Source organism: Carassius auratus, unplaced genomic scaffold (genome assembly GCF_003368295.1).
Source record: "Carassius auratus strain Wakin unplaced genomic scaffold, ASM336829v1 scaf_tig00216006, whole genome shotgun sequence".
Lineage (NCBI taxonomy): Eukaryota > Metazoa > Chordata > Actinopteri > Cypriniformes > Cyprinidae > Carassius > Carassius auratus.
Window position 1 is genome coordinate 91,966 of NW_020528357.1, and position 22,531 is coordinate 114,496.

General features: G+C 37.8%; 1 protein-coding gene and 1 long non-coding RNA gene across 4 annotated transcripts; both read right to left on the minus strand.

Moving 5' to 3' along the window:
* Positions 1–534: 534 nt before the first annotated feature.
* Positions 535–5,141, minus strand: LOC113096618 (prosaposin receptor GPR37L1-like). The gene is made up of 2 exons (XM_026261989.1): positions 4,040–5,141; positions 535–1,830 (listed from the first exon to the last, which is right to left on the minus strand). The coding sequence occupies exons 1-2, from the start codon at positions 4,649–4,651 to the stop codon at positions 919–921; spliced, it is 1,524 nt and encodes a 507-aa protein (XP_026117774.1). The 5' UTR covers positions 4,652–5,141; the 3' UTR covers positions 535–918.
* Positions 5,142–17,532: 12,391 nt separating this feature from the next.
* Positions 17,533–19,582, minus strand: LOC113096628 (uncharacterized). Of its 3 annotated transcripts, XR_003288549.1 has the most exons (7): positions 19,545–19,582; positions 19,374–19,457; positions 19,230–19,295; positions 17,905–17,965; positions 17,764–17,814; positions 17,642–17,686; positions 17,533–17,562 (listed from the first exon to the last, which is right to left on the minus strand). It is a non-coding gene; the product is annotated as an uncharacterized LOC113096628 (long non-coding RNA). The 3 variants fall into 3 exon arrangements; XR_003288548.1 differs by having other exon boundaries at positions 17,764–17,965; XR_003288550.1 differs by lacking the exons at positions 17,533–17,562; positions 17,642–17,686; positions 17,764–17,814; positions 17,905–17,965 and adding an exon at positions 18,995–19,085.
* Between the last annotated feature and the right edge of the window lie 2,949 nt (positions 19,583–22,531).

Here is a 22,531-nt window from a genome sequence, read left to right on the forward strand (position 1 = left end):
TTTTAAAAGTATTTTATTTTATTGGCTGCAACCAAGTACAAAAAAGAAATACAAAAGATCCGATGCTAACAATATGTTCAGCTATATCAGGTTCATTTTCGCTATTATAATCATTACTATCTAACGTGTTAAAGTTGCAAAGTTTTTTTCACTATTTTCCCATAGTTCATAGAGTCGTTTGTCTCCGCTGAGAGTTTGTAAACGTGCACAAGTCGTTTAATTCCAGCAGCGAATCAGACAGTCTTTTGATATGTGAGACAGACTCAATAAAAAAAAAAAAATTGTTTTTTCAAAACTTATAAAGATTGATCTGAAAAGATGATTTCTGCTTTTCCAAACCATTGGTTCATTGACTATTAAAAGATGAAAATTAATTAAGTGCATAAAAATACAACATGTTTTCAAGTTTGCCGCAACGGTCCATCCAGCAATACAAAGTTTATGGATAAACAAAATATTAGTTATTAATTCCAATGAAGTACAATAAACTTCTTCGTATCTCTGTAGTGTAGAAGTGATGGATCTATAAAGAAAATAGACTTAGAGACTGAAATACAGCAACTAATCGAGGATTGTTAAGTCGCTAAATGTGATAAAGTAAAAAACTAGACCTTTTGGACGTAGATAAAGAAATGGGAAATTGCATTTCTGCGTATAACTCTCCTCATCCAGCGTTGAATCATGGCATGATAATTCTATAGCTTATAATATTTAAATTTGATCATATTTTTAATTTGATAAAATGTAGTGATAACACATTTTTGTAATCTTTAAACAAAATAAAGTCAAATAGGTTTGGAACGTTTAATGGCAACGGAATTAGAATTTTTGTGTGAACTGTCCCTTTAAGAGTGTTAGCGATGGGCGATATTTCATTCACAGTTTTTATAAACTGATACGCATTCCAACATTCCGAGATCAACATGGCGTTCCGATGATCAGCTCGGGTGGACCATCCTTCACTTTATCGAAGAAAACTGCGGGCGACGTCCCCGACACGATCTTCAGCTTCTCCTCCTGGACGGAGACAGGTGAGGACAGGGACGAGGAGACGGCTGTGGCGTTGGTGGACGAAGACATGGACGACGACGAAGGATCCGGCAGACACTCATCACAACAGCAGCAGCAGCAGTCCATGAATGCCCGTCCGAGAGAGCGACACATACAGAGCAACAGGATGGGCGTCGCTGCCGCCCTCACGAACAACAGGAACTGGCCAATCAGAGCGAGCAGTGCCTTTGTGGCCACGCCCACCTCCACGCCTGCGTAGGCCAGAACGATGTTCCAGGCGTTTTCTGGCAAACTGCAAATGCCGTAAATGGATGCCAAGGCCACCACTGTACGAGTCAGCTGACGCTCCCGCCGCTGCTTCTTCAGAGACGAGGACGCGGAGGACGATGAAGATGACATGGAGGACGGACGCGCGGCTTTGCTCTTGGCGTTCTCGCTCGTGACGTGTCGTGTGAGCAGCTGACACGCGCCGGTGAACAACAGCGGCATACAGAAGAAACATCCGAAGGTCCACCACATCCTTGCCTGATGGTACGTCAGCACCAGCGAGTACAGTGTCTCGGGAAGCGTCACAGATGGCTGCTGAATGCACGAGTCCACCGGCAGACCCGTCCGTGGAGACACTTCCTGCTGCAGCTGCCACATCAACAGCTCCGGGGCGGCCAGAACCAGAGACCCCACCCAGATCACCGACAGCTTGGCCAGGATGGACTGACAGGGCTCGATCTGCTGCGGCCGCGGCTGAACGCTGGTCACCGCGTGGAAGCGGTCGATGCTGAGCGCACACAGAGTGAACGTGGTCACGCCGAGAGACGTCACCTGAAACACACATCAACAAACACACCTCAGCAACATACAGACTGACATGAAATCACATGACCAGCAAGAAACAATGGTAATACTACATTTTTTGGACCTATAGCACCATAAAAGTTTTTTTTCTTTTGGGATATGTACCATAGTTAACATGTATGTTTTGGACATTCACCATGAAGATACCTTGTTTTTTGGACATATGCAATGGTAAAACCATTTTTTATATGTGTTTACCATGTTTTTTTGGGATTTCTACTATGCTGACATGGTTTTTAGACATTTACCATGGTGATACCACTCCTTATTGGATGTCTACTATGGCGATACCATGTTTTTGAACATGTAAAATGATAAAACCACTTTTTTTAGGACATTTACCATGATCATACCATGTTTTATCATGGTTAACAGTTCTATGGTAATATCATGTTTTTTAGACATGTACAATGATCATAACACATATCTATTCTGGTGATATATTCATGTTTTTGGACATGTACCATGATAATACCATGATTTTGGATTTTATGTTTTTTGAACATAAACAATGATGATACTCTGTTTTTTTGTACACATATCATGGTAAAACCACATTTTTTTACATATACTATGGAAGTACCATGGTATTATTTGAAATGCATTGGAAAACCAAGTACCATGGTATATGAATATGCAGTTATTCAATGCTATGGTATATGTGTTATGCCATCATTAGTCAGTAAGTGTGATATAGGCTAAATAAGGGTTAATATTCCCGAGTGGCTGTGTATATTATACAGGCTGAATTAATTTGCATCTCATCTAATGTGTTAATTTACTGCCATATAATAAAATGTTTTAGCACACATAAGTGGGTCAACAGACATGCAAACACCCTCCATAGACAATCCTACCCTTGAAACACACTCTAAACACTCATTCAAAACGCTAATGAGCCCGATTAGTGCCGCTAATTACCCGGATATCTCATTTACATGACAATCGGGAGAGCTGGTGCTGTAAAGAGGAGGCTGGAAAATGAACTCAAGAAACGACGGTTAGTTACAGTTTTATGTTTTAAGGGTGAATAAAAGAGATAATTAATGTCTGCTCATTTAAAAAAAAAAGTACTGTGGTATTGACACGTTTTTTGGGACGTCGCACCATGGTAATCTGGTTTTTGATAGAAACTTTATTATTTCAATTAACAGATGGATTTTTTTTTGTTTTTTTGTTTGTTTGTTTAGATGCCCATGTAACATTCTTTAATGACATTCTCAAAGTGTTAGCACAAAAACATCTACCCAGCTAACAAAAATATGTTTTAAGAACGTTATGCTAACGTTCCTGTTAAGTTATAAAAACATAATTTCAGAATGTTCTCCATGAGCTCATAACGTCCGGTTTTTGGAAATTTTCTAAAAAGTTGTTGGCTATCCAAACGTTAAGGAAATATGCATAGTTTCACGACTTTACAACGCTCCATGGATAAAATAAAAATAAAAAACTATCAGATATCTGATCTCACTCTGAAGCCACTCTGCCTCATATAGATTTATTTATTCTGAAAATATTTGGTTAGAAGTTGGCCTGGCATATTTAAATGTTTCTTGAATGTTCTGATAACATTCTAACATTCTAAAGTAATGTTCTCATAATGTTTGCTAAGTGATACAATTGGATTTTTCACATCTCATTACATCTGCAAGACATGTTTTAGAGTGTTTGCTCATCTGTGATACATCTACAGGATGTTTCCTATCAGATGTCACACAGACGTTTAGAAGATGTCTTAGATGTTTAAGATGTAAAACTGATATCTTAGAGATGTCTATCAGATGTTTGTACACAGCAGATGAAGAGATCTTTAACAGACCTCTTGCAGACTGGAATCCTGAAGTATGTTTTTCTTAATAATACGGGAACATGAAAAGTTCTTGGAACATATTTTGTTTTGCCTGATAAAGATCTCTTCATTTGCTGTGTACAAACATCTGATAAACATCTCTAAGATATCAGTTTTACATCATAAACATCTTCTAAATGTCTGTTTGACATCTGACAGGAAACACCTGTAGACATCACAGAAGAGCAAACATTTTAGTCTTGCAGATGTAATGCAGACAGACATATCTGTGATGTACAAGATGTGTGTATATTTTACATATATGAACAGACTGCCTGATTGGTTGCCTAATTAATTGACTGATTGGTGCTTTGATTGATCACACACCTCCACGTATGGCACTATCCTGCAGGACAGATCTCCCATCAGTCTCCTCTTGGTCAGCTCGTTGAAGATGACCACCGGCAGACAGAAGAACAGGAGCATGAAGTCCCAGAAGGCCAGGCTGGCCAGCGCGCAGTTCCACGTGCTCTTCAGGTAATAGTTGTGCGTCACGATGCACATGAGCGCCAGGTTACCCACGACGCCCGCGGAGAACGCGATGAGCGCGAGCAGCATGACGGCGTACGCGCTGTACGACTCCTCCGTGAGCGGGTGCAGCGGGTTGTGGACGCGCAGGGAGCCGTTGAACACTCGCGGCGTGGTGAAGAACGCGTCGGGGTCGGTATGCGGTCGCGGGTGTCGGTGCGCGTTCCGCTCGCGCTGCTGCTGCTTGTGTTTGGACCCGCGCGGAACTCTCGGCGCGCGCGCATCTTCATCAGCTTCAGCATCGCGATTCAGCATCCGCGCTGCGGAGGGGTTCAGCTCCAGCGACGAGGCTGATGATGATGGTGATGATGATGAAGACTCCATCAGGCTCATCTTCATCTCCGCCGCGCGTTTATCCGCCTGAAGTGAGCCGACGAACACAATCAGAGCGAATAACGCGCTCCGCATCATCGCGACGCTCTCACGGATCCGGATGATGAGCGATGTGCTGTGGATGAGCGGAGCTCCAGTCTGATCATCTCAACAAGTCCTGCTCCTCTAGATACTCCTCAAACTCCTGAAGAGCGCCAGAAGAAACCCTGCCCCCTTGTGGACGAGAAACCACACTGAGAGGTGGAGAGTTTTTGGAGATGTTTCCAGAGGCCTCACTACTGGAGCACGTGCCCCAATATAAATCTCAAGTTTATTTACTTTATTTGTCAGTATATCCATTTAAATTGATGATTGCGGAAACAACAACTGGTCTATATGCAAAGTAGTAACCTAACTCACGCTTGTAAAAGCGACGCTGTTTACAGCTCAGTAAACAAGAAGTTCATTAAGAGACTTCTGTTGTAGACACCATATTACACGTTCTTGCTCCATTTTCCAACAGAACTCATTTCAAACACAGCAACAGCACTGTTCTGTGTCTCTGAGCAACATGACGGTGATTCGTTTTCATGTTTTAAATCATTTCAGATATCATCGTTAATAAAATACAAATACAATTATTTAAGCATTTGTAATTTCAGGTTAAATGCTGATGTCCTGCATTAAACCGTGTGTAAATACTTCTAAACACCTCTTCAGATGCAGCTTCTGTGTTTTAATTTCATTTCCTTGGAAAAAACTCAAATGTCTTTTTATTCCAATTCACTGATTAAATGTAAGAATTTGACTCAAAATATAAAATCAGTTTAAAGTGATTGGATAAGATTATTTGCTATCAGTGTGAATAAAAAAATAAAACTCCTGTTCAATGATTTTAGACAGTGATTTTACTGAAGGCTACCAGGATAATGATAACTGAGTTTATTACATTCATAAGCACAAACAAACCAACACCCAAAGTGCATAGAACTAGTCATTTATTTAGAATAACAAAAAGTAATTTCAGATATTCAAGGCTTTAAATGTACAAATCAACCTTGAAACACCTGGCTTCTGGAGAGTTTAAACAGGTATTGCTCAACACAATTCATCATGTGAGTGATGTGCTTGGGGTATTCCACACTGAATATGAAATATTGCCTCCATCACATCCATTTCTGCGCTCACAATGTTGACACCCTCCATATTGATGCTGGCTCTTTTTGCATGGAGGGGGTTTGAAGCTTCATGAAAAACTGTAGTTCGAGTTGGCTTTACTGATTCCTGAAGTTCAAAAAACTTGTGAAATAACTTAGAATCTTGCATACTTCCTTCCAAACAATTAGGGATGTGACGGACCATTTTTACCACAGTGGAACGTGCAACTCACAAACAATTATGACCACAGAAACTTCAAGATGAAAATTTACCCTGTAAATTTGAACAAATAACAACATCTAAATAGTAACATTATTATTTAGCTTTTTTTTCAATTATTAATATATAAAGACTGAAATATTACTGTAATTACTTAGTCAAATAAAATATTTATATAATTTATTTTACACTTCACTTTCAAACATTAATCATTAATTAGTATGTGAGCAGAGCAGCATCCAAAATCAAAGTACTTCTGCTGAGATTCTGAAGTATGCTCACAATGGACACTTTACTACTCCATGAGAACACAGGAGAGGATTTATGAGTGGCAGTGAAGCAATGCGACTGAGGTTTTAAAAAAATTATTTAAAAAAATAAATGCAAAATGGCACAGTTCACATTATTTTAATCTCCGATCTCGTGTGCAAGTGTTTTGTTTGCATGTATGTGATTTCAGCAGCACATTTAACTGTAATTGTAATTACACTGACTGGATCTACCTTTGAATCAAATTATTTTAATGCACAACTTTTAGCCAATCAGAATCAAATATTCAGACAAACCATGGTATAAATAGATTTATTAGAGTAACCATTCAACAAACCAAGCAACTAATGGTTGTGTTAAGGAAAAAAAGAACACTTTTTGTGTTTGTGTCAATTTGCTAAAGTAGACAGTAGTGTTCCTGTAGCTCAATTGGTATAGCATTGTGGGGTTGGGGGTTCGATTCCCCAGGAACACTTGATTCACACTTCAAAAAATTTATGTCCTGAATGCACTGTAAGTCGCTTTGGATAAAAGCGTTTGCTAAATGCATACATTTTAATTTAATTTAAACTGTTCAGAACTTGAAGAGCAGTCTCTAGATTAAGGGGTAACTAAACCCCTGGTCAGAGCCTGACTCCACCCACTGGCAATATTTGAAAAATGGGCAGAGCCAAGCGGAGATGGAGGGGGCGAACCGAGGGCGGGGCTGAGCGGGTGGGGCGTGAACCTGAGACCCGCAGTGAGATTGACTAGTGACGCAAGTAGCTTCGCAACGGAGGGTTCGTTTGAAGTAGAGGACTTTTTCTCCCCCACCTTCACCTGAAGTGGAGGATGTCGAGGTGTCTGTTCATATCAATTCGAGCAACTGGCTCAAGCTGCAGTCTTAACTCCAGCACCGCGTCGCTTTTCAGCGCGAGCTGTGTGGAGAAGCCCATTTCCACTTCCATTGCGTTGGAGAAGCAATCCCGTGTTAACTGATGGCGGTCATATAAGTACGATTTAAACCATGCTAATGCACTTCCACTGATGCCAACAAAGTGTTCAAGTCTATGCAAAAGAATGTTGTGGTCAATTGTGTCAAACGCAGCACTAAGATCCAATAAAACTAATAGAGAGATACACCCACGATCAGATGATAAGAGCAGATCATTTGTAACTCTAAGGAGAGCAGTCTCAGTACTATGATACGGCTAAATCCTGACTGGAAATCCTCACATATACCATTATTCTCTAAGAAGGAATATAATTGTGAGGATACCACCTTTTCTAGTATCTTGGGCAGAAAAGGGAGATTCGAGATTGGTCTATAATTAACAAGTTCTCTGGGGTCAAGTTGTGTTTTTTTTATCAGAGGCTTAATAACAGCCAGTTTGAAGGTTTTGGGTACATATCCTAATGACAATGAGGAATTAATAATAGTCAGAAGAGGACCTATGACTTCTGGAAGCACCTCTTTTAGGAGCTTAGATGGTATAGGGTCTAACATACATGTTGTTGGTTTAGATGATTTAACAAGTTTATACAATTCTTCCTCTCCTATAGTAGAGAATGAGTGGAACTGTTCCTCAGGGGGTCTATAGTGCACTGTCTGATGTGATACTGTAGCTGACGGCTGAATGGTTGCAATTTTATCTCTAATAGTATCAATTTTAGAAGTAAAGTAGTTCATAAAGTCATTACTGCTGTGGTGTTGGGAAATGTCAACACTTGTTGAGGCTTTATTTTTCATTAATTTAGCCACTGTATTGAATAAATACCTGGGGTTATGTTTGTTTTCTTCTAAAAGAGAAGAAAAGTAATCAGATCTAGCAGTTTTTAATGCTTTTCTATAGGATATGCTACTTTCCCGCCAAGCAATACGAAATACCTCTAGTTTTGTTTTCCTCCAGCTGCGCTCCATTTTTCGGGCTGCTCTCTTTAGGGTGCGAGTATGCTCATTATACCATGGTGTCAAACTGTTTTCCTTAACCTTCCTTAAGCGTAAAGGAGCAACTGTATTTAAAGTGCTAGAAAAGAGAGAGTCCATAGTTTCTGTTACATCATCAAGTTGTTCTGAGGTTTTGGATATGCGAAGGAATTCGGATACATCAGGAAGATAACTTAAAAAGCAGTCTTTTGTGGTAGAAGTGATGGTTCTTGGATACTTGTAACAAGAAGTAGAATTTACAATTTTGGCTATATGAAGTCTACACAGAACTAAATAATGATCTGAGATATCACTTGGCTGATTAATTTCAGCACTATCAACATCAATTCCATGTGACAGTATTAAATCTAGAGTATGATTTCGACAATGAGTAGGTCCTGAAACATGTTGTCTAACACCAATAGAGTTCAGAATGTCTATAAATGCTGATCCCAATACATCTTTTTCATTATCAACATGGATATTAAAATCACCAACTATTAAAACTTTATCTGCAGCCAGAACTAACTCGGATGTAAAATCACCAAACTCTTTAATAAAGTCTGTATGGTGCCCTGGACACTGGTTTATTCTGACTCAGAGGGAGTGTCAGTCACGTTAAAAAAGTTAACAGCTTAAATAATTTGTGGATTAATGCTTATTGGAGATGCGAACCGTTTCAAACGATTCAGTTCAATTTGGTGAACTGGTTCAACCATCTGTGATAAAGCAATGCAAAATACACACACATGTATTTATTTATCTTCTGCAGGTTACATGTCCTTTATGCTACCCATTTGTAAACTCTGGTTATACTTTACTATTTTCAAAAGATAATAAAGATAGCGATTTTCTTACCTCATTTTGCCAGTATGTTTGCAGGACCTCGCAGAACACATCTGACCCTTCTTGTGTTCACAGCTTTTGTTCTCCTTTGACATGTCACAACTCAAATTCGCTCAAAATAAAAAAAATTAACAGGCAAATATTAAATAATTCGGGACCGACTGAGTGGTCCGTTATAACGAGCAGCAGCTGAGCTCCGCCTCACTCACAGAAACAGACAATCGCGAATCATTTGAGTCGTTTCGGGAGTTCATAGCGGGATCGCGAATCATTTGAGTCAGTTCGCGAGTTCGTAGCAGGATCGCGAATCATTTGAGTCAGTTCGCGAGTTCGTAGCGGGATCGCGACTCATTTGAGTCAGTTCGCGAGTTCGTAGCGGGATCGCGAATCATTTGACTCAGTTCAAGAATCATTTGAGTCAGTTCGCGAGTTCATAGCGGGATCGCGAATCATTTGAGTCAGTTCGCGAGTTCGTAGCGGGATCGCGAATCATTTGAGTCATTTCGCGAGTTCGTAGCGGGATCGCGAATCATTTGAGTCAATTCGCGAGTTCATAGCGGGATCGCGAATCATTTGAGTCAGTTCGCGAGTTCATAGCGGGATCGCGAATCATTTGAGTCAGTTCGCGAGTTCATAGCGGGATCGCGAATCAATTGAGTCAGTTCGCGAGTTCATAGCGGGATCGCGAATCATTTGAGTCGGTTCGCGAGTTCGTAGCGGGATCGCGAATCATTTGAGTCAGTTCGCGAGTTCGTAGCGGGATCGCGAATCATTTGAGTCAATTCGCGAGTTCATAGCGGGATCGCGGATCATTTGACTCAGTTCGCGAGTTCATAGCGGGATCGCGAATCAATTGAGTCAGTTCGCGAGTTCGTAGCGGGTTCGCGAATCATTTGAGTCAGTTCGCGAGTTCGTAGCGGGATCGCGAATCATTTCACTCAGTTCGCGAGTTCGTAGCGGGATCGCGAATCATTTGAGTCAATTCGCGAGTTCATAGCGGGATCGCGAATCAATTGAGTCAGTTCGCGAGTTCATAGCAGGTTCGCGAATCATTTGAGTCAGTTTGTCCAGTGTTGGGCAGTAACATGTTATTAGTAAAAAATTAATAAATTTTGACTGAAGTGCAGCCTAACCTGCAGCAGCGACGCATTGTAGGATTGGTGGATGCCATGTATATGTACAGTACAGACCAAAATTTGGAAACATTACTATTTTTTTATGTGTTTGAAAGTAGTTTCTTCTGGTCAACAAGCCTCATTTATTTGATCAAAAATACAGAAGCAATTAAATATTGTGATGTATTATTACAATTTAAAATAATTGTTTTTAAATGTATTATACTTTAAATTGTCATTTATTTCTGTGATGCAAAGCTGAATTTTTAGGATCGTTATCACATGATCCTTTAGAATTTATTCTAATATGATGATTATCAAAGCTTAATATTTTTTCAGAACATGTGATACTTTTTTTAGGATACTTTGAATAAAAAGTACAAAAAAAAAAGCTATGTTTTTAAAATATAAATATTTTGTAATAACAATATATACTACTGATCAGTAATTTGGGGTCAGTAATTTTTTCTTTTTAAATAAAATAAATACTTTTATTCAGCAAGGATGTGTTAAATTGATAAAGTGATAGTAAAGAAAATATATTATTAGAATATATATTAGAATTTTAACTTTTTTATTTGGAATAAATGCAGTTCTTTTTAACCTTTTATTCAAATATATTAGACAGCAGAACTGTTTCCAACACTCATAATAAATCAGAATATTAGAATGATTTCTAAATGATCATGTGATCGACTGATGTTACATGTGACACTGAAGTAGTGATGGGAAGTTCGGATCATTTTACCGACTCGGACTTTTGAGTCTCGTTCAGCAAAATGGACAAATCTTTTTTTCGAGTCATTTCGTTCATTTTAGCAAAATGTTATTAAAATATTAAGTGCTACCTCCCCAACACATCTAGTACTTACGCAAACGTTGATCACACTACAAACAATACAAAACTAAAATGCTATTAAGATAAAGAAAAAAATATTGATTCTTTACCTGGGTCTTCAGTCTGTGATTAGCTCACCTCACCTCTTATCTGACAAGAAGTCTTCGGGTTTAAGTCATTCCTTAATCACGTGACAGACCCATACGCAAAACCAACGCGGTCTCGAGCCGGAAAGAGAATTGATTAGTTCATCTCATGAGTCTTTCGGGTCGAGTTTGACTCGTTCCTTAATCACGTGACAGACCCATGCGCTATTTCTGACATTTCTGTCACTGTGTTTTTGTTACTGTTTGTTGAGGATCTGTGGTGTTATTATTTTATAAATAAATAAATCCTGTTATAAATACAATTTTGATTAATTTGTCTTCTTGACTGTCTATCGGGAAATAAACACTAGGCTATATAATAATATAATAATCCAAGCTTACAATAAAAAAGTATTTATAGACTAGTTCGTTCATTTTTACTCCAATTTTGAGTTTGCTGGTATAATAATTGCTTTTCCTAGGCAGACTTGACATATTGGTGTAATATATGTATAAGAAGATTGCTCAAAAAAGGACATAATGACATACATTAAAAGCAAATAACATTTTGAATTTGAATTATTAATGTTAGTTTAAAACATTAAGGTTATGATAACTTCAGCTTTAACAGTTTTAACCCAGCTCAGAGTGAGGAGTTTCAGATCCTGGTGCGCTGCCAGTGCAGGGCCATGTTTTGGGAAGACTTTGACGAGAGGTTAAGTTTGAGGCTTCTGCTACCTCTTCTAAGACCTCAGATGCTATGATGGAGATGCCAACCTTGCAGAGCCACTCTTACCCCGCACATCAGACCCTCTGGCCTGGTGGAGGAGATGTTCACCAGTATACACAAGCCTTTCTGAAGTCACAAAGACAAGACTTTGCATTGTGGCCACATCCGTGCCATCTGAAATTTTTTTTTCTAAAACTGGGCAGATTATCTCAGACAGAAGAACTCACAGACTCAGCCCATCCAAGGTCAGGGAGCTTGCTTTTTTTTTTTTTTTATAATGCAAACATGCCTTAAAGCAAGTCCTAAAAATATAGCCACAGTGTGTTATTTATTTTAAAGCTTATTTATTTTTATTTATTTAGAAAAAGACTAGCTTGTTGTGCAATATTTTTGTTTTTGTGATTTTAAAGGTAATTTGTTATTGTTATAAGGCTCCGTAGCTTTAGTATCTCTTAATTTTCATTTATTTTTTATTCAAATGGTTTAAAATTATTTTGGGAATAGTTATCCTCTTTGATATAAAGTTTTTATTTTGGCACAAAAGTGTTATTTATTTTAAAACGCATTCATTTAAAATTATTATGTAAAAAAAGCAAAGCTTGTTGTGCAATATTTAGTTTTTCTTTTTTTTATATTGTACTTTTAAAGTTCATTTGTTAAGGTTATTAGACCCTGTGGCTTTATTATCTTTTATCTTTACATTTTTATTTTAATTTATTTTGGAATAGTTGTCCTCTTTGTTACAAAGCTTTTCTGGCACAAAAACAACAATTGAAAAGTATGTACAGTGTTTTTAATGTTTATAAAGTGTCATATGTTACAAAAGTATGGTTTACACAGATAATCTGATTTAATAACTGCACAACTAAACAAAAACAAACAAACAGACAGAAAAAAAGATCAACATTTTAAGCATAACCAACTCTTTATTTCCACATTCAGTGTTATGGAAAAGTACCACCATGACAGAAATTAAAAGCAACAATTTGAAACCAGAAATGCATCACGTTACTGTAAGAGTAAATAATACTAATAATAAATAAGTACTACGCACCCATTTTGTAAGGAAAGTTGTAAATGAACTAATTACTCTAGCCAATGTTGTCACATCGCGGGACAAAAGAACGAAAAACCCGAAGAACAGAAAGATGAACTATTCAATTCTCTGCATTATTTTACTGTCTATGGTTTTAGCGTATGGGTCTGTCACGTGATTAAGGAATGACTCGACCCGAAGACTCATGAGATGAACTAATCAATTCTCTTTCCGGCTCATGCTGCATTGGGTTTAATGTATTGGGCTGTCACGTGATTGAGGAACGAGTCAAAAACCCGATAGACCCGAACTATGAACTAATCAATTCTCTTTCCGGCTCAAGACTGCATTGACTGACAGGTGAATTACTACGACTAGAACAGAACCCATGGAATAATGCGCATGCGCGACTGAACGAATCACTCCCCGAGACGACTCGTTCTTCCCGAATCACACTAAAGATTCGTTCAAAATGAACGAATCGTTCAAGAACGACACATCACGCTGGAGTAATGATGCTGAAAATTCAGCTTTTTGTCACAGGAATCAATTAGGAATCAATTATTTTTTAAAGTATATTCAAATAAATTTTTTATTCAAATAAAAAACTATTATTTTAAGTTATAATAATATTTCACAATATTACTGTTTTTTCTGTATTTTTGATCAAATAAATGCAGGATTGATGAACAGAAGAAACTTCTTTCAAAAACATGAAAAATGGTAATGTTTCCAAACTTTTGGTCTGTACTGTATGTATGTATGTATGTACCCAGCCGGCATTTCAACCTTGATTCAACGTTGAAACAACATCAGGTACCATGCTTGAATCAACGTTGAATTACCTTTCGATTTTGCAAATTGGATTCACAGTTGAAATCGTGACGCTGTTTCACCGTCTTACCTGCATCACGGGTGAATTATGGTCGTTCTGCAGACCTTGGATTAACGCTGAATGAGGTGTTGATTTTGAATAGTTACTCAACGTTGATGACACGATGTTGTTTCACCGTCATACCTGGCACCATGTATAAATACACACTTGTATGTTCAATTAGATCCTAGTTTGCATTTAGATCAACACTACATGATAAAGGCTAACAATCAAATGACTGGCAGCAATGGCTTTACAATCAACTTCAATAAACTATCAAATGCTCACAACTGTAAAACAGTAGTTTTATTTTGGAAACATACTGTATAAAACAGATGAAAATAATCCCAAACTTTATGATGCAGAATATGCACGGATGTATTGATAAAAACATGTAGTAGAACAATCCAAATAGTCCAGGAAAAGATCCGTGAGAGTGATTGTGAACTTCTTTGGGATGGCACCACAAGGAGTCGTTCACTTGCAGAGCGCAAACTTCTGGAGGACACATAAGATTTAACCAGTGAGTTTAGGCATGTTCACAACGTTTCACAATAACTTTGATATTGTCAAAAATATTTAACTGAAAACTGAATGCAAAATAAATCACACAATATTTTCACTTTACAGTTCAGTAACAGTGGAGTTGGAAACAAAGTGGACAACACTATTCATTAAACATTTATTAAATGTATTCAGATGAAAGTTTACATTTCACAAATTATTCATAAGCAGTGTTTTCAGAGCCCCCAGTTACACTGTTTTAATCAGAACACTAACATTACAGTGTAGAAAAACAAGTCAAATCAAATTAAGTACATTTTTATTAAACGAAGTACAATCAAAACCTATCACAAAAGGTCAAAGCATCTCTAGCAGAAGTGACAGTGCAATGTAGCAGATGAACAATTTCTTACCAATGTTTCAAGAATAAACTGGATCCTCGATGACTCTACAAGGTGAAAGAAGAAATGGTTTACTGAAAAGTTCTTAAAAAGCAGGATTTCATTTTATACCATTTCTTTAAACCATTGGTTCTCAAACTTTCGATACCAAATACCACTTCAGAAAATATTTGTTATTAAATATTAAGTTCCACCATAATGACCAACATTAAATTTCAGCAGCGTAGTAGACCAAACTATTCAGCTACAGCTCTACCGTTAAAAAATGAGGCAGTTTTATTCTAATAAGAATATTTATTGTTGTCGGCCACTTTACCATGGTAAATACAGTTTGAACATTAACACTACACTGTGCTTACGTACAGGTAAATAAACTTAGTTTAAATTAAAATGTGTTATAATAAAAGTTGCATAACTTTACTGTACATTAACTGTACTTAAATGTACAAAAAAGGCCTTACTCAAAGATTAAATTAAAATGTATTAACATTAATATTTAATTTAGTGATGCACCTGCGTAACCACTAGAGAGGGTCTGACACTGAGAACCACTGCTTTAAACAATCCTCATTTTTAAATTCATTTTCATTAATTCATTAAAATTGTACCGATATTTGCACTTGCATGTTTCAGAAAACACTTTGAAACTATTATTAGAATAAAAACGTATATAACACACCTAATGCATGGGATTCATATCAGGAAAATGTGGGAAAATCTCTAAAAGACAGACATTAACGCATAACTTTCCAGCAAGACAGTAGGTGAGCATCTAACTTGATCATCTGTGATAAAGCAATGCAAAATACACACACGGGTATTTATTTATCTTCTGCAGGTTACATGTCCTTTATGCTACCCATTTGTAAACTCTGGTTATACTTTACTATTTTCAAAAGATAATAAAGATAGCGATTTTCTTACCTCATTTTGCCAGTATGTTTGCAGGACCTCGCAGAACACATCTGACCCTTCTTGTGTTCACAGCTTTTGTTCTCCTTTGACATGTCACGACTCAAATTCGCTCAAAAAAAAAAAAAAAATTAACAGGCAAATATTAAATAATTCGGGACCGACTGAGTGGTCAGTTATAACGAGCAGCAGCTGAGCTCCGCCTCACTCACAGAAACACGACAATCGCGAATCATTTGAGTCGGTTCGCGAGTTCATAGCGGGATCGCGAATCATTTGAGTCGGTTCGAGAGTTCATAGCGGGATCGCGAATCATTTGAGTCAGTTCGCGAGTTCATAGCGGGATCGCGAATCATTTGAGTCGGTTCGAGAGTTCATAGCGGGATCGCGAATCATATTTGACTCAGTTCGGGAGTTCATACCAATAGAGTCTGGCTGCAGACATGATGCACTCTCAGCCGCGCATGCGCACTTAACACACATGCACTGTCAGCCGCACGCATGCGCTTTGAGGACATGCACGCTCAGGCACACGCATTCAAAAGTAAATAAAAAGTTTTTCACGAGGTGAAATCCTATTTTAAAAAGGTGGAGATTAATTTTTTTTAAGAGTACCATTAAGTCTGGTGGCTAAGTCACGGCTCGGATTTATATAAAATTTAGACTTTGTTGAACAACTACACTAAAAATGTCCGATTGCTTTGCATATGTAACGTTACCTACATAGATGGTCCGCATATTGGCAAGATACATTATTAATGGAAATACATTATTAAAAACTTATTCCGACCTGAAATGAATTGCAATTACATAGTAATTAAACTGAAATCAAAAAGGGAAAAAAATGCCTATTTATATTTCTTAATTGTAGGAATGACAAATTTTATGTCATTGTAAAACTTTATATTGAATTATTAAATTACTGATTAACAAGCACCTGTTTATATTCCTTCATTGTAAAATGAAACATGTATATAACATTTAATAATGAATTATTAAATCATCAATTAACAAGTCTCTTAGTCACAGCCAATGATAATATTCTTTCCAAAACTGACACACCATAAAATAAGACACACACAGCAGTTGGTGATTGTTGACTTTAATAAATAATAAAACATAAAAACATGGTGTTGCATGTGGGTTTTTCACATTTACTGTAGTTGAATAATTTTACTACGTAAAATAAATGAAATGTTACGGACTATACAAATATAAAACGGTCTTTCAATTTTGTGTTCGACAAAAAATTTGCAGATGCATTTTGTCCACCACATTCTCTAAAAATGCATGCATGTCTTGCATAAATTCAAAAACAAATGTCAGTGGCTCTACAAGATCGTCCTTGCTGGACTCGTCACAGAACAATGGTTCCAAGGCCTCAGCAGCTTCATCCTCCATGCACAGTATACCAGGAAGCTGAACTGATCCGAGAAGATCCCTAGAGTTCTCTATGCACCACTGACTGGCAGTTTTAAGATCCGTCATGACACGCACCTAAGAAACGGCATTGCAAAAGAGGATAAATAAAAATATGCTGAACAATAATGGCTGTAACCCCTCTAACAATACCTACTTTTCGTGGAGACTGAACCACCTGCTTCTTTGATGCAAATTCAGGGGTGAAAAGATCAGTTTCATCTACCTGAAAAACACAAATTCTGAGTTTGAGCCATTACCTTTAGTACTACCTTTTTAAGGTAACTGGTAATTTTCCTGAGGGGCTGCTAAAAGATAACATATGTTACCTGTACGTGGAAAGGCTCTTCCTGTTATTGGTAAAAATACAGCACAGGTTTACCTGGTTTGTCATGATAACATGCCATTTTAACCTTATGATGATTCCCAAGTATTAGCTTTTACCCGAGAGATTTCTTCAAACCTCCTTTTTCGCAACCTAAATACAGGCTGCTGCTCACCTCTCAGGAAGGCTTTGGACTCCTCAGCATAGTGGGCAAACAATTTTCCATGTCTGGAAAATAGTGATTGAATATTACATAATTACTTTCTCATGAAAGCTTTAAATATTCAAATCCAAAAAAGAACTTACTATTCCAGTCTGAAGTTCTCCATTAACATGACGTACCACCATTTCCTCAGCTCTGCCATGTCCAGCTCCTCAAAACATAAAAAATGTAATGCTCTTTGGAAGTTACATTGTCTCAAAGTTACTGAAAACTATTCTAATACTTACAATTGTGTAGTCAAATGGGGCATCCAGCACTATGTACAATGCAGACTTTAAATGAAAAACAAGTCAGTATTTCGACAAAAACAATATAAATTAACCAAAAAAAAACATAATACAGATCTTACCATCAACATAAATATACCACAGTCGTTTCCATATGGTTGTCCTGGAAAACCCTTAATTATATTGAAAGGCGGGAATAAGCACAATTTCATAGATGGATAGATTACAGATAGATAGAAGGAAAGATTAGATAGACAGCCAACCAGTAAATCAAGGCCTGTTTTTTCAGTCCATTTTCCCGGTATAATCCTACATGCAATTTCCCTATCAAGAATGCAAAAGGACAAATACATGAATAACTGCAGTGACAAAATCTAAAGGTTGTTCAAGCGTATATATGCGCAAGGTTATTGGATATGAATAGATAATCAGAATAGTCTTAATATTCTCTCTCTCTATCACATACAAGCATACATACAGTACATGCATGAATGCATACATAAGTTTTGGTGTAAAAATAACCTTTCTGCATACAACATCTACAGCGGTGCGTCTCATATGGGGGGCCTGTTTAGATAGACAGGGCATCCATAATCTTTGAGAACGGTGTTATTTTGTTTCTCTGCCTTGGTAAGTCACCAACACAAAGTGATAAATCCAGAATTAAACAGAGACCCCCAGTATGAGAAACCTGCTCTAGAAATGCTCGCAAAAGAAACAAACTTTCAAGCTCCAGCAAACAAACAATGGAACTCTCATTTACAATCAACTTGCAGAAGAAAGACTGGTCAAAAGAAACGGACCAGCTCTAAACAGCAGAACCAACATCTAAAGCAGGGGAGAACAAACTCAATTCCTAGATGGCCACTGCCCTGCAGTGTTTTGCTTCAACCATAATTAAACAAATCACGTCCTTCAGGCTTATTTAAAAACTACATTGTTTGTGTGTTGGAGAAGGGTTGGAACTAAGATCTGCAGGGCTGAAGTCCTCCAGGAACTGAGTTGACAGTTCTCAGACCATAAGCAGAAGCTTACAAAATGACACACCAGAGATTACAAATAGAATTCTGTAACACCCAAGTCAGTCAGATGAATTTGGAAGGAGATGGTGCTGAGTGAATTATGACAATTGTTTTTTTGTTTTTGTTTTCGGTCATCTGTACCTTTTAAATAAATAAAGAGGGGTGCTGATGCAAAAGGTCTGAGAAACCTGCTTTATTATAGAAATAAAAACAGCTATGCAATACAAAAATATGAATAATAATAATAAAAGAACAGAGAAAGGTCATAAGAACGTGACCATCTAAAAACAACAGAACCGGTATTAAATTATTTTATCTAAAGACCTCAACAGCGATTTGTATGTCTGGGCACCGAATCCATGTGGTGTCTCAGCACATTTAGAATCTAGAGAGAGAATCACTCTCTGTGCTGGTTTCAAAACCTACAGAAATTATTTTTCAAATCACATTTTTTTACTGAAATGAACTATTAACATACTGCATTTACATTATAACTATGCTTTCATAAAATAATCAAAATGCTATAAGATGTTACTTTCTAAATCATAAGATTTTTTATTACGTACACACAGCTGGTAGTGTCCTGGTGTCCATATTGGAATCACCACCGCTTCTTTTAAGTGAGCATCATCCTAGAGCAGTAATGAAAGATTGTAAATCAAAACGTATGATTTGTGAGCATAACTAGTAATGGGAAAGTGCATACTTACAGGCAGACTTAACATTGGATCACAGCTCATTGGGGGTAGCCATGTTGGTACGGTATACAGGTCAACAATATGAATGTCCTTTCCCTGCAAAATATTGTGTAGAATCATCAGAAAAAATCTGCCTAATCATAATTTGAAAGTTAGGGACACCTTTGATAGATTAGAAAGTACCTTTGACTCTGCAATTCTGTCAGTCAGTTGAAAACAACCATTTCCAATCTAGAGAAACACATATTATATGTAAGAGATAATGCATAACTACTTGCAATTTAAATGCACAATGCGGAGGCAAAGAGCCACCTGACAAAGCATTAAAATTATTTGATGCACAGCTAGCCATGCAACACCTGCAAGCTTAATCAGAATAAAGCATTCAGACAGACGATGTAATTACATTTAGGAAACACTTGTATCAAAACATAATTTACATTTTATCAAATCTAAAACAACCAATATCTTATGGTAGACTCCATGTCTCTGTTTAAGCCCAAGGTCCAAAAATCAGCACGGGTCAGCCATGCCTTTGCTGTTCGAACAATCAGCTCATTCCCAGGCCTCTCGATGTCCAGTACGTAGTTGAGCTATTAAAATTGCAATATTTGAAAACCCAAGGTTAACCATACATTTATGCAGAACTGTTGTATTGTTGATCTTCTGAAACTGACCAGTTCTTTCTGAGCTGAATGGTATCTTAAAGACCATGAAGTTCTGCAGGCAGCAATGTTTTTGCAATTTGTGACTTCTTCGCATTGAGGTCCAAACACTTCTGCATATTTTAAGACAAACTAATTTAGCAAGAACTAGAAGGGGAAAAAAATAAAAATAAATAAATCTCACCAATGTTCTCAACTAAATGTTGTTTCAATGCTGACACAGGCTCAGGTCCTAAGCCCAAGCCAGAAGAAATTTGCTTGTCTGTGGAATGTGGGGCTGAGAAAGACAGAAGATGGAGAAAAAAAATAAAATTTAGATCTGCAAATTTATTAACAATAGCAGTGAATAGAACTAACAGATATACAAAATGGATACTGACTCAAAATTGCTTGTCCAAAGTCAGACAGGACAACATTTCCAATGCTGTGAGGTATATGACCACGCTGTAGCTGTCCCTGCAACAGCTTCTGGTTTGCTGATGCATTTTTGTGATGGATAATGTTTTGCATAACGAAAATGTGTGTCGAGGGAGCCATATTATTGAGAAAGTAGTTGTTTTTTCTCAAGTCTGCAAAAAATTGCTCAGCAATTTGGCTGTTCAGCCAACCCTGTAGTTCTGGCACCAGACTGATTTTTCTGAGAACATCCTGTGGGTCTCTTGTGTTGGATTCATGCAATTTGTCATATAAAACATAGTGTTCCGATGATCCAGTGATTGGATGTCCTTCCGAATTTAGATTAGTCTTCTCAATCAACCAAGGAAGAGATACATTGAGTTTTCCCTGTTTCGCTTTGTTAATATTCTCAGGTGTTGAGACTGCCAGCCTTCCTTCAAACGGTTGAAATGGAAGAGACGAAGGTACACGTAAATTGGCATGTGTGGCCAAGCCTCGAGCAAAGTCATATATAGTCACGTTAGGCATGTGTTGCCATGACAAAAGTAGGTCCACAAAATCCCTTGGACTCTCTGCCCTCAAATTAAATGTTAAACTGTAGACCACACCATGTGGGCAAAGGACAATGGACCACCCACCTGAAAAACACAAAAAATGTAAGAGAACAAGTGAAAACTTTTAACATACTAAACCAGTCTCTCTCACCTGATGCCCCCAGATTTTCCGAAAGATTTTGTTGTACGACTGCCTGTTTTGCATCTCTGATCTTAATCTCAATATCAGATCCATGCGAGATCCCTTGGAGTCCACATTACAGGCCTTACACAGCTTTCTGACAACGCCAACCTATTATGTAAATGGTTCATGATCAAACAAATTCTATTGGCTTAAATGGAAATTAAAAAAGTTCTTCAATATTTTAACCTTCTGTTTCATCAACTCATCCACAAGACGATCCTCGGACACACTGAGAACCTGTGCTTCAGGCGACGTAACTTTTGAGGAGACAACTTTCTCATACTCCGTGTTGAGTACTGTGTTACCAATCCTTGTATTTTTTCCAATCCATGGAGCCCACTGTTCATAACTCGGCTCCACAACAAATGGATTTTTTGTTCGGCCTGAGGGGAAACGATTAGGACTGTGCATAAAAAGTAAGCTTTTTTAACGCCATGAACAAAGAAACAACATTGTCAAAAGAAACTGTTGTTTTCCGATTTCAAATAAAATTGTAAGCTTGGCGAACAATTATGGGCAATTTTCTTATTCAATAGAGTTTCCTTATTCAAAGAGACAGGAGTTGCGGTTGCATGCCGAGAGGTGTTTCAAAGATGGTCGCAGAGTGGAATCACATGCCTTAAAGGGTTAGTTCACCCAAATATTAAAATTATGTCATTAATGACTCACCCTCGTGTCGTTCCAAACCCGTAAGACCTCCGTTCATCTTCTGAACACAGTTTAAGATATTTTAGATTTAGTCCGAGAGCTCTCAGTCCCTCCATTGAACTGAGGAGACCGTTGCTTCAGATGGTTTCTCTGATGCAAATAACTCTTTATTTGTCTGAAACAAGTGCCATTTGGCAATGTTTTTGTGAGGGCAGGACATCCGGGGCTTTGCACACGGGCAGTGCCAAGTTCTGGCAGTTGAATTATAAGTAACCATAACTCTCCCAAGACGACTGAAGTGATGGATCATGGGCTCATGTACAGACAGAGTAATCTGCTTTTGAGAGTCACCCAATGCAACGAACACCGAAAATGGAACATGTGTTGTCTGTGCTACTTTCTGTCTCTTCAGACAGACTGCCTTCTTGGCTTCTCCGAAGAATTTGAGCTTAATCATCTCATCAAGAACACTAGAATCCAAGAGCTCCTCAAACACTGCATCACAACAATAGTCCAGTGAACGGAGGTGTTCACATAGACTAAAAGTGTGTCCACTCCTGTAAGCAAGCTGCTGGTATTGCCAGCACTCTTGTAACACACACCTAACTTGATGATGTTTGCCCAAAGTCTCATTTGAACATGCACAGGTACAGAAAAACCATGGCCACTCCTCTGAACAGCTGACACTCCATTTGATCAGTCAACACACACACTAGACAGATG

Coding starts and splice junctions, on each gene's coding strand:
- LOC113096618 (XM_026261989.1), bottom strand. CDS start 4,651: ATGATGCGGAGCGCGTTATTCGCTCTGATTGTGTTCGTCGGCTCACTT. Junction 1,831..4,039: donor GGATAGTGCCATACGTGGAG/GTGTGTGATCAA, acceptor TGTGTGTTTCAG/GTGACGTCTCTCGGCGTGAC.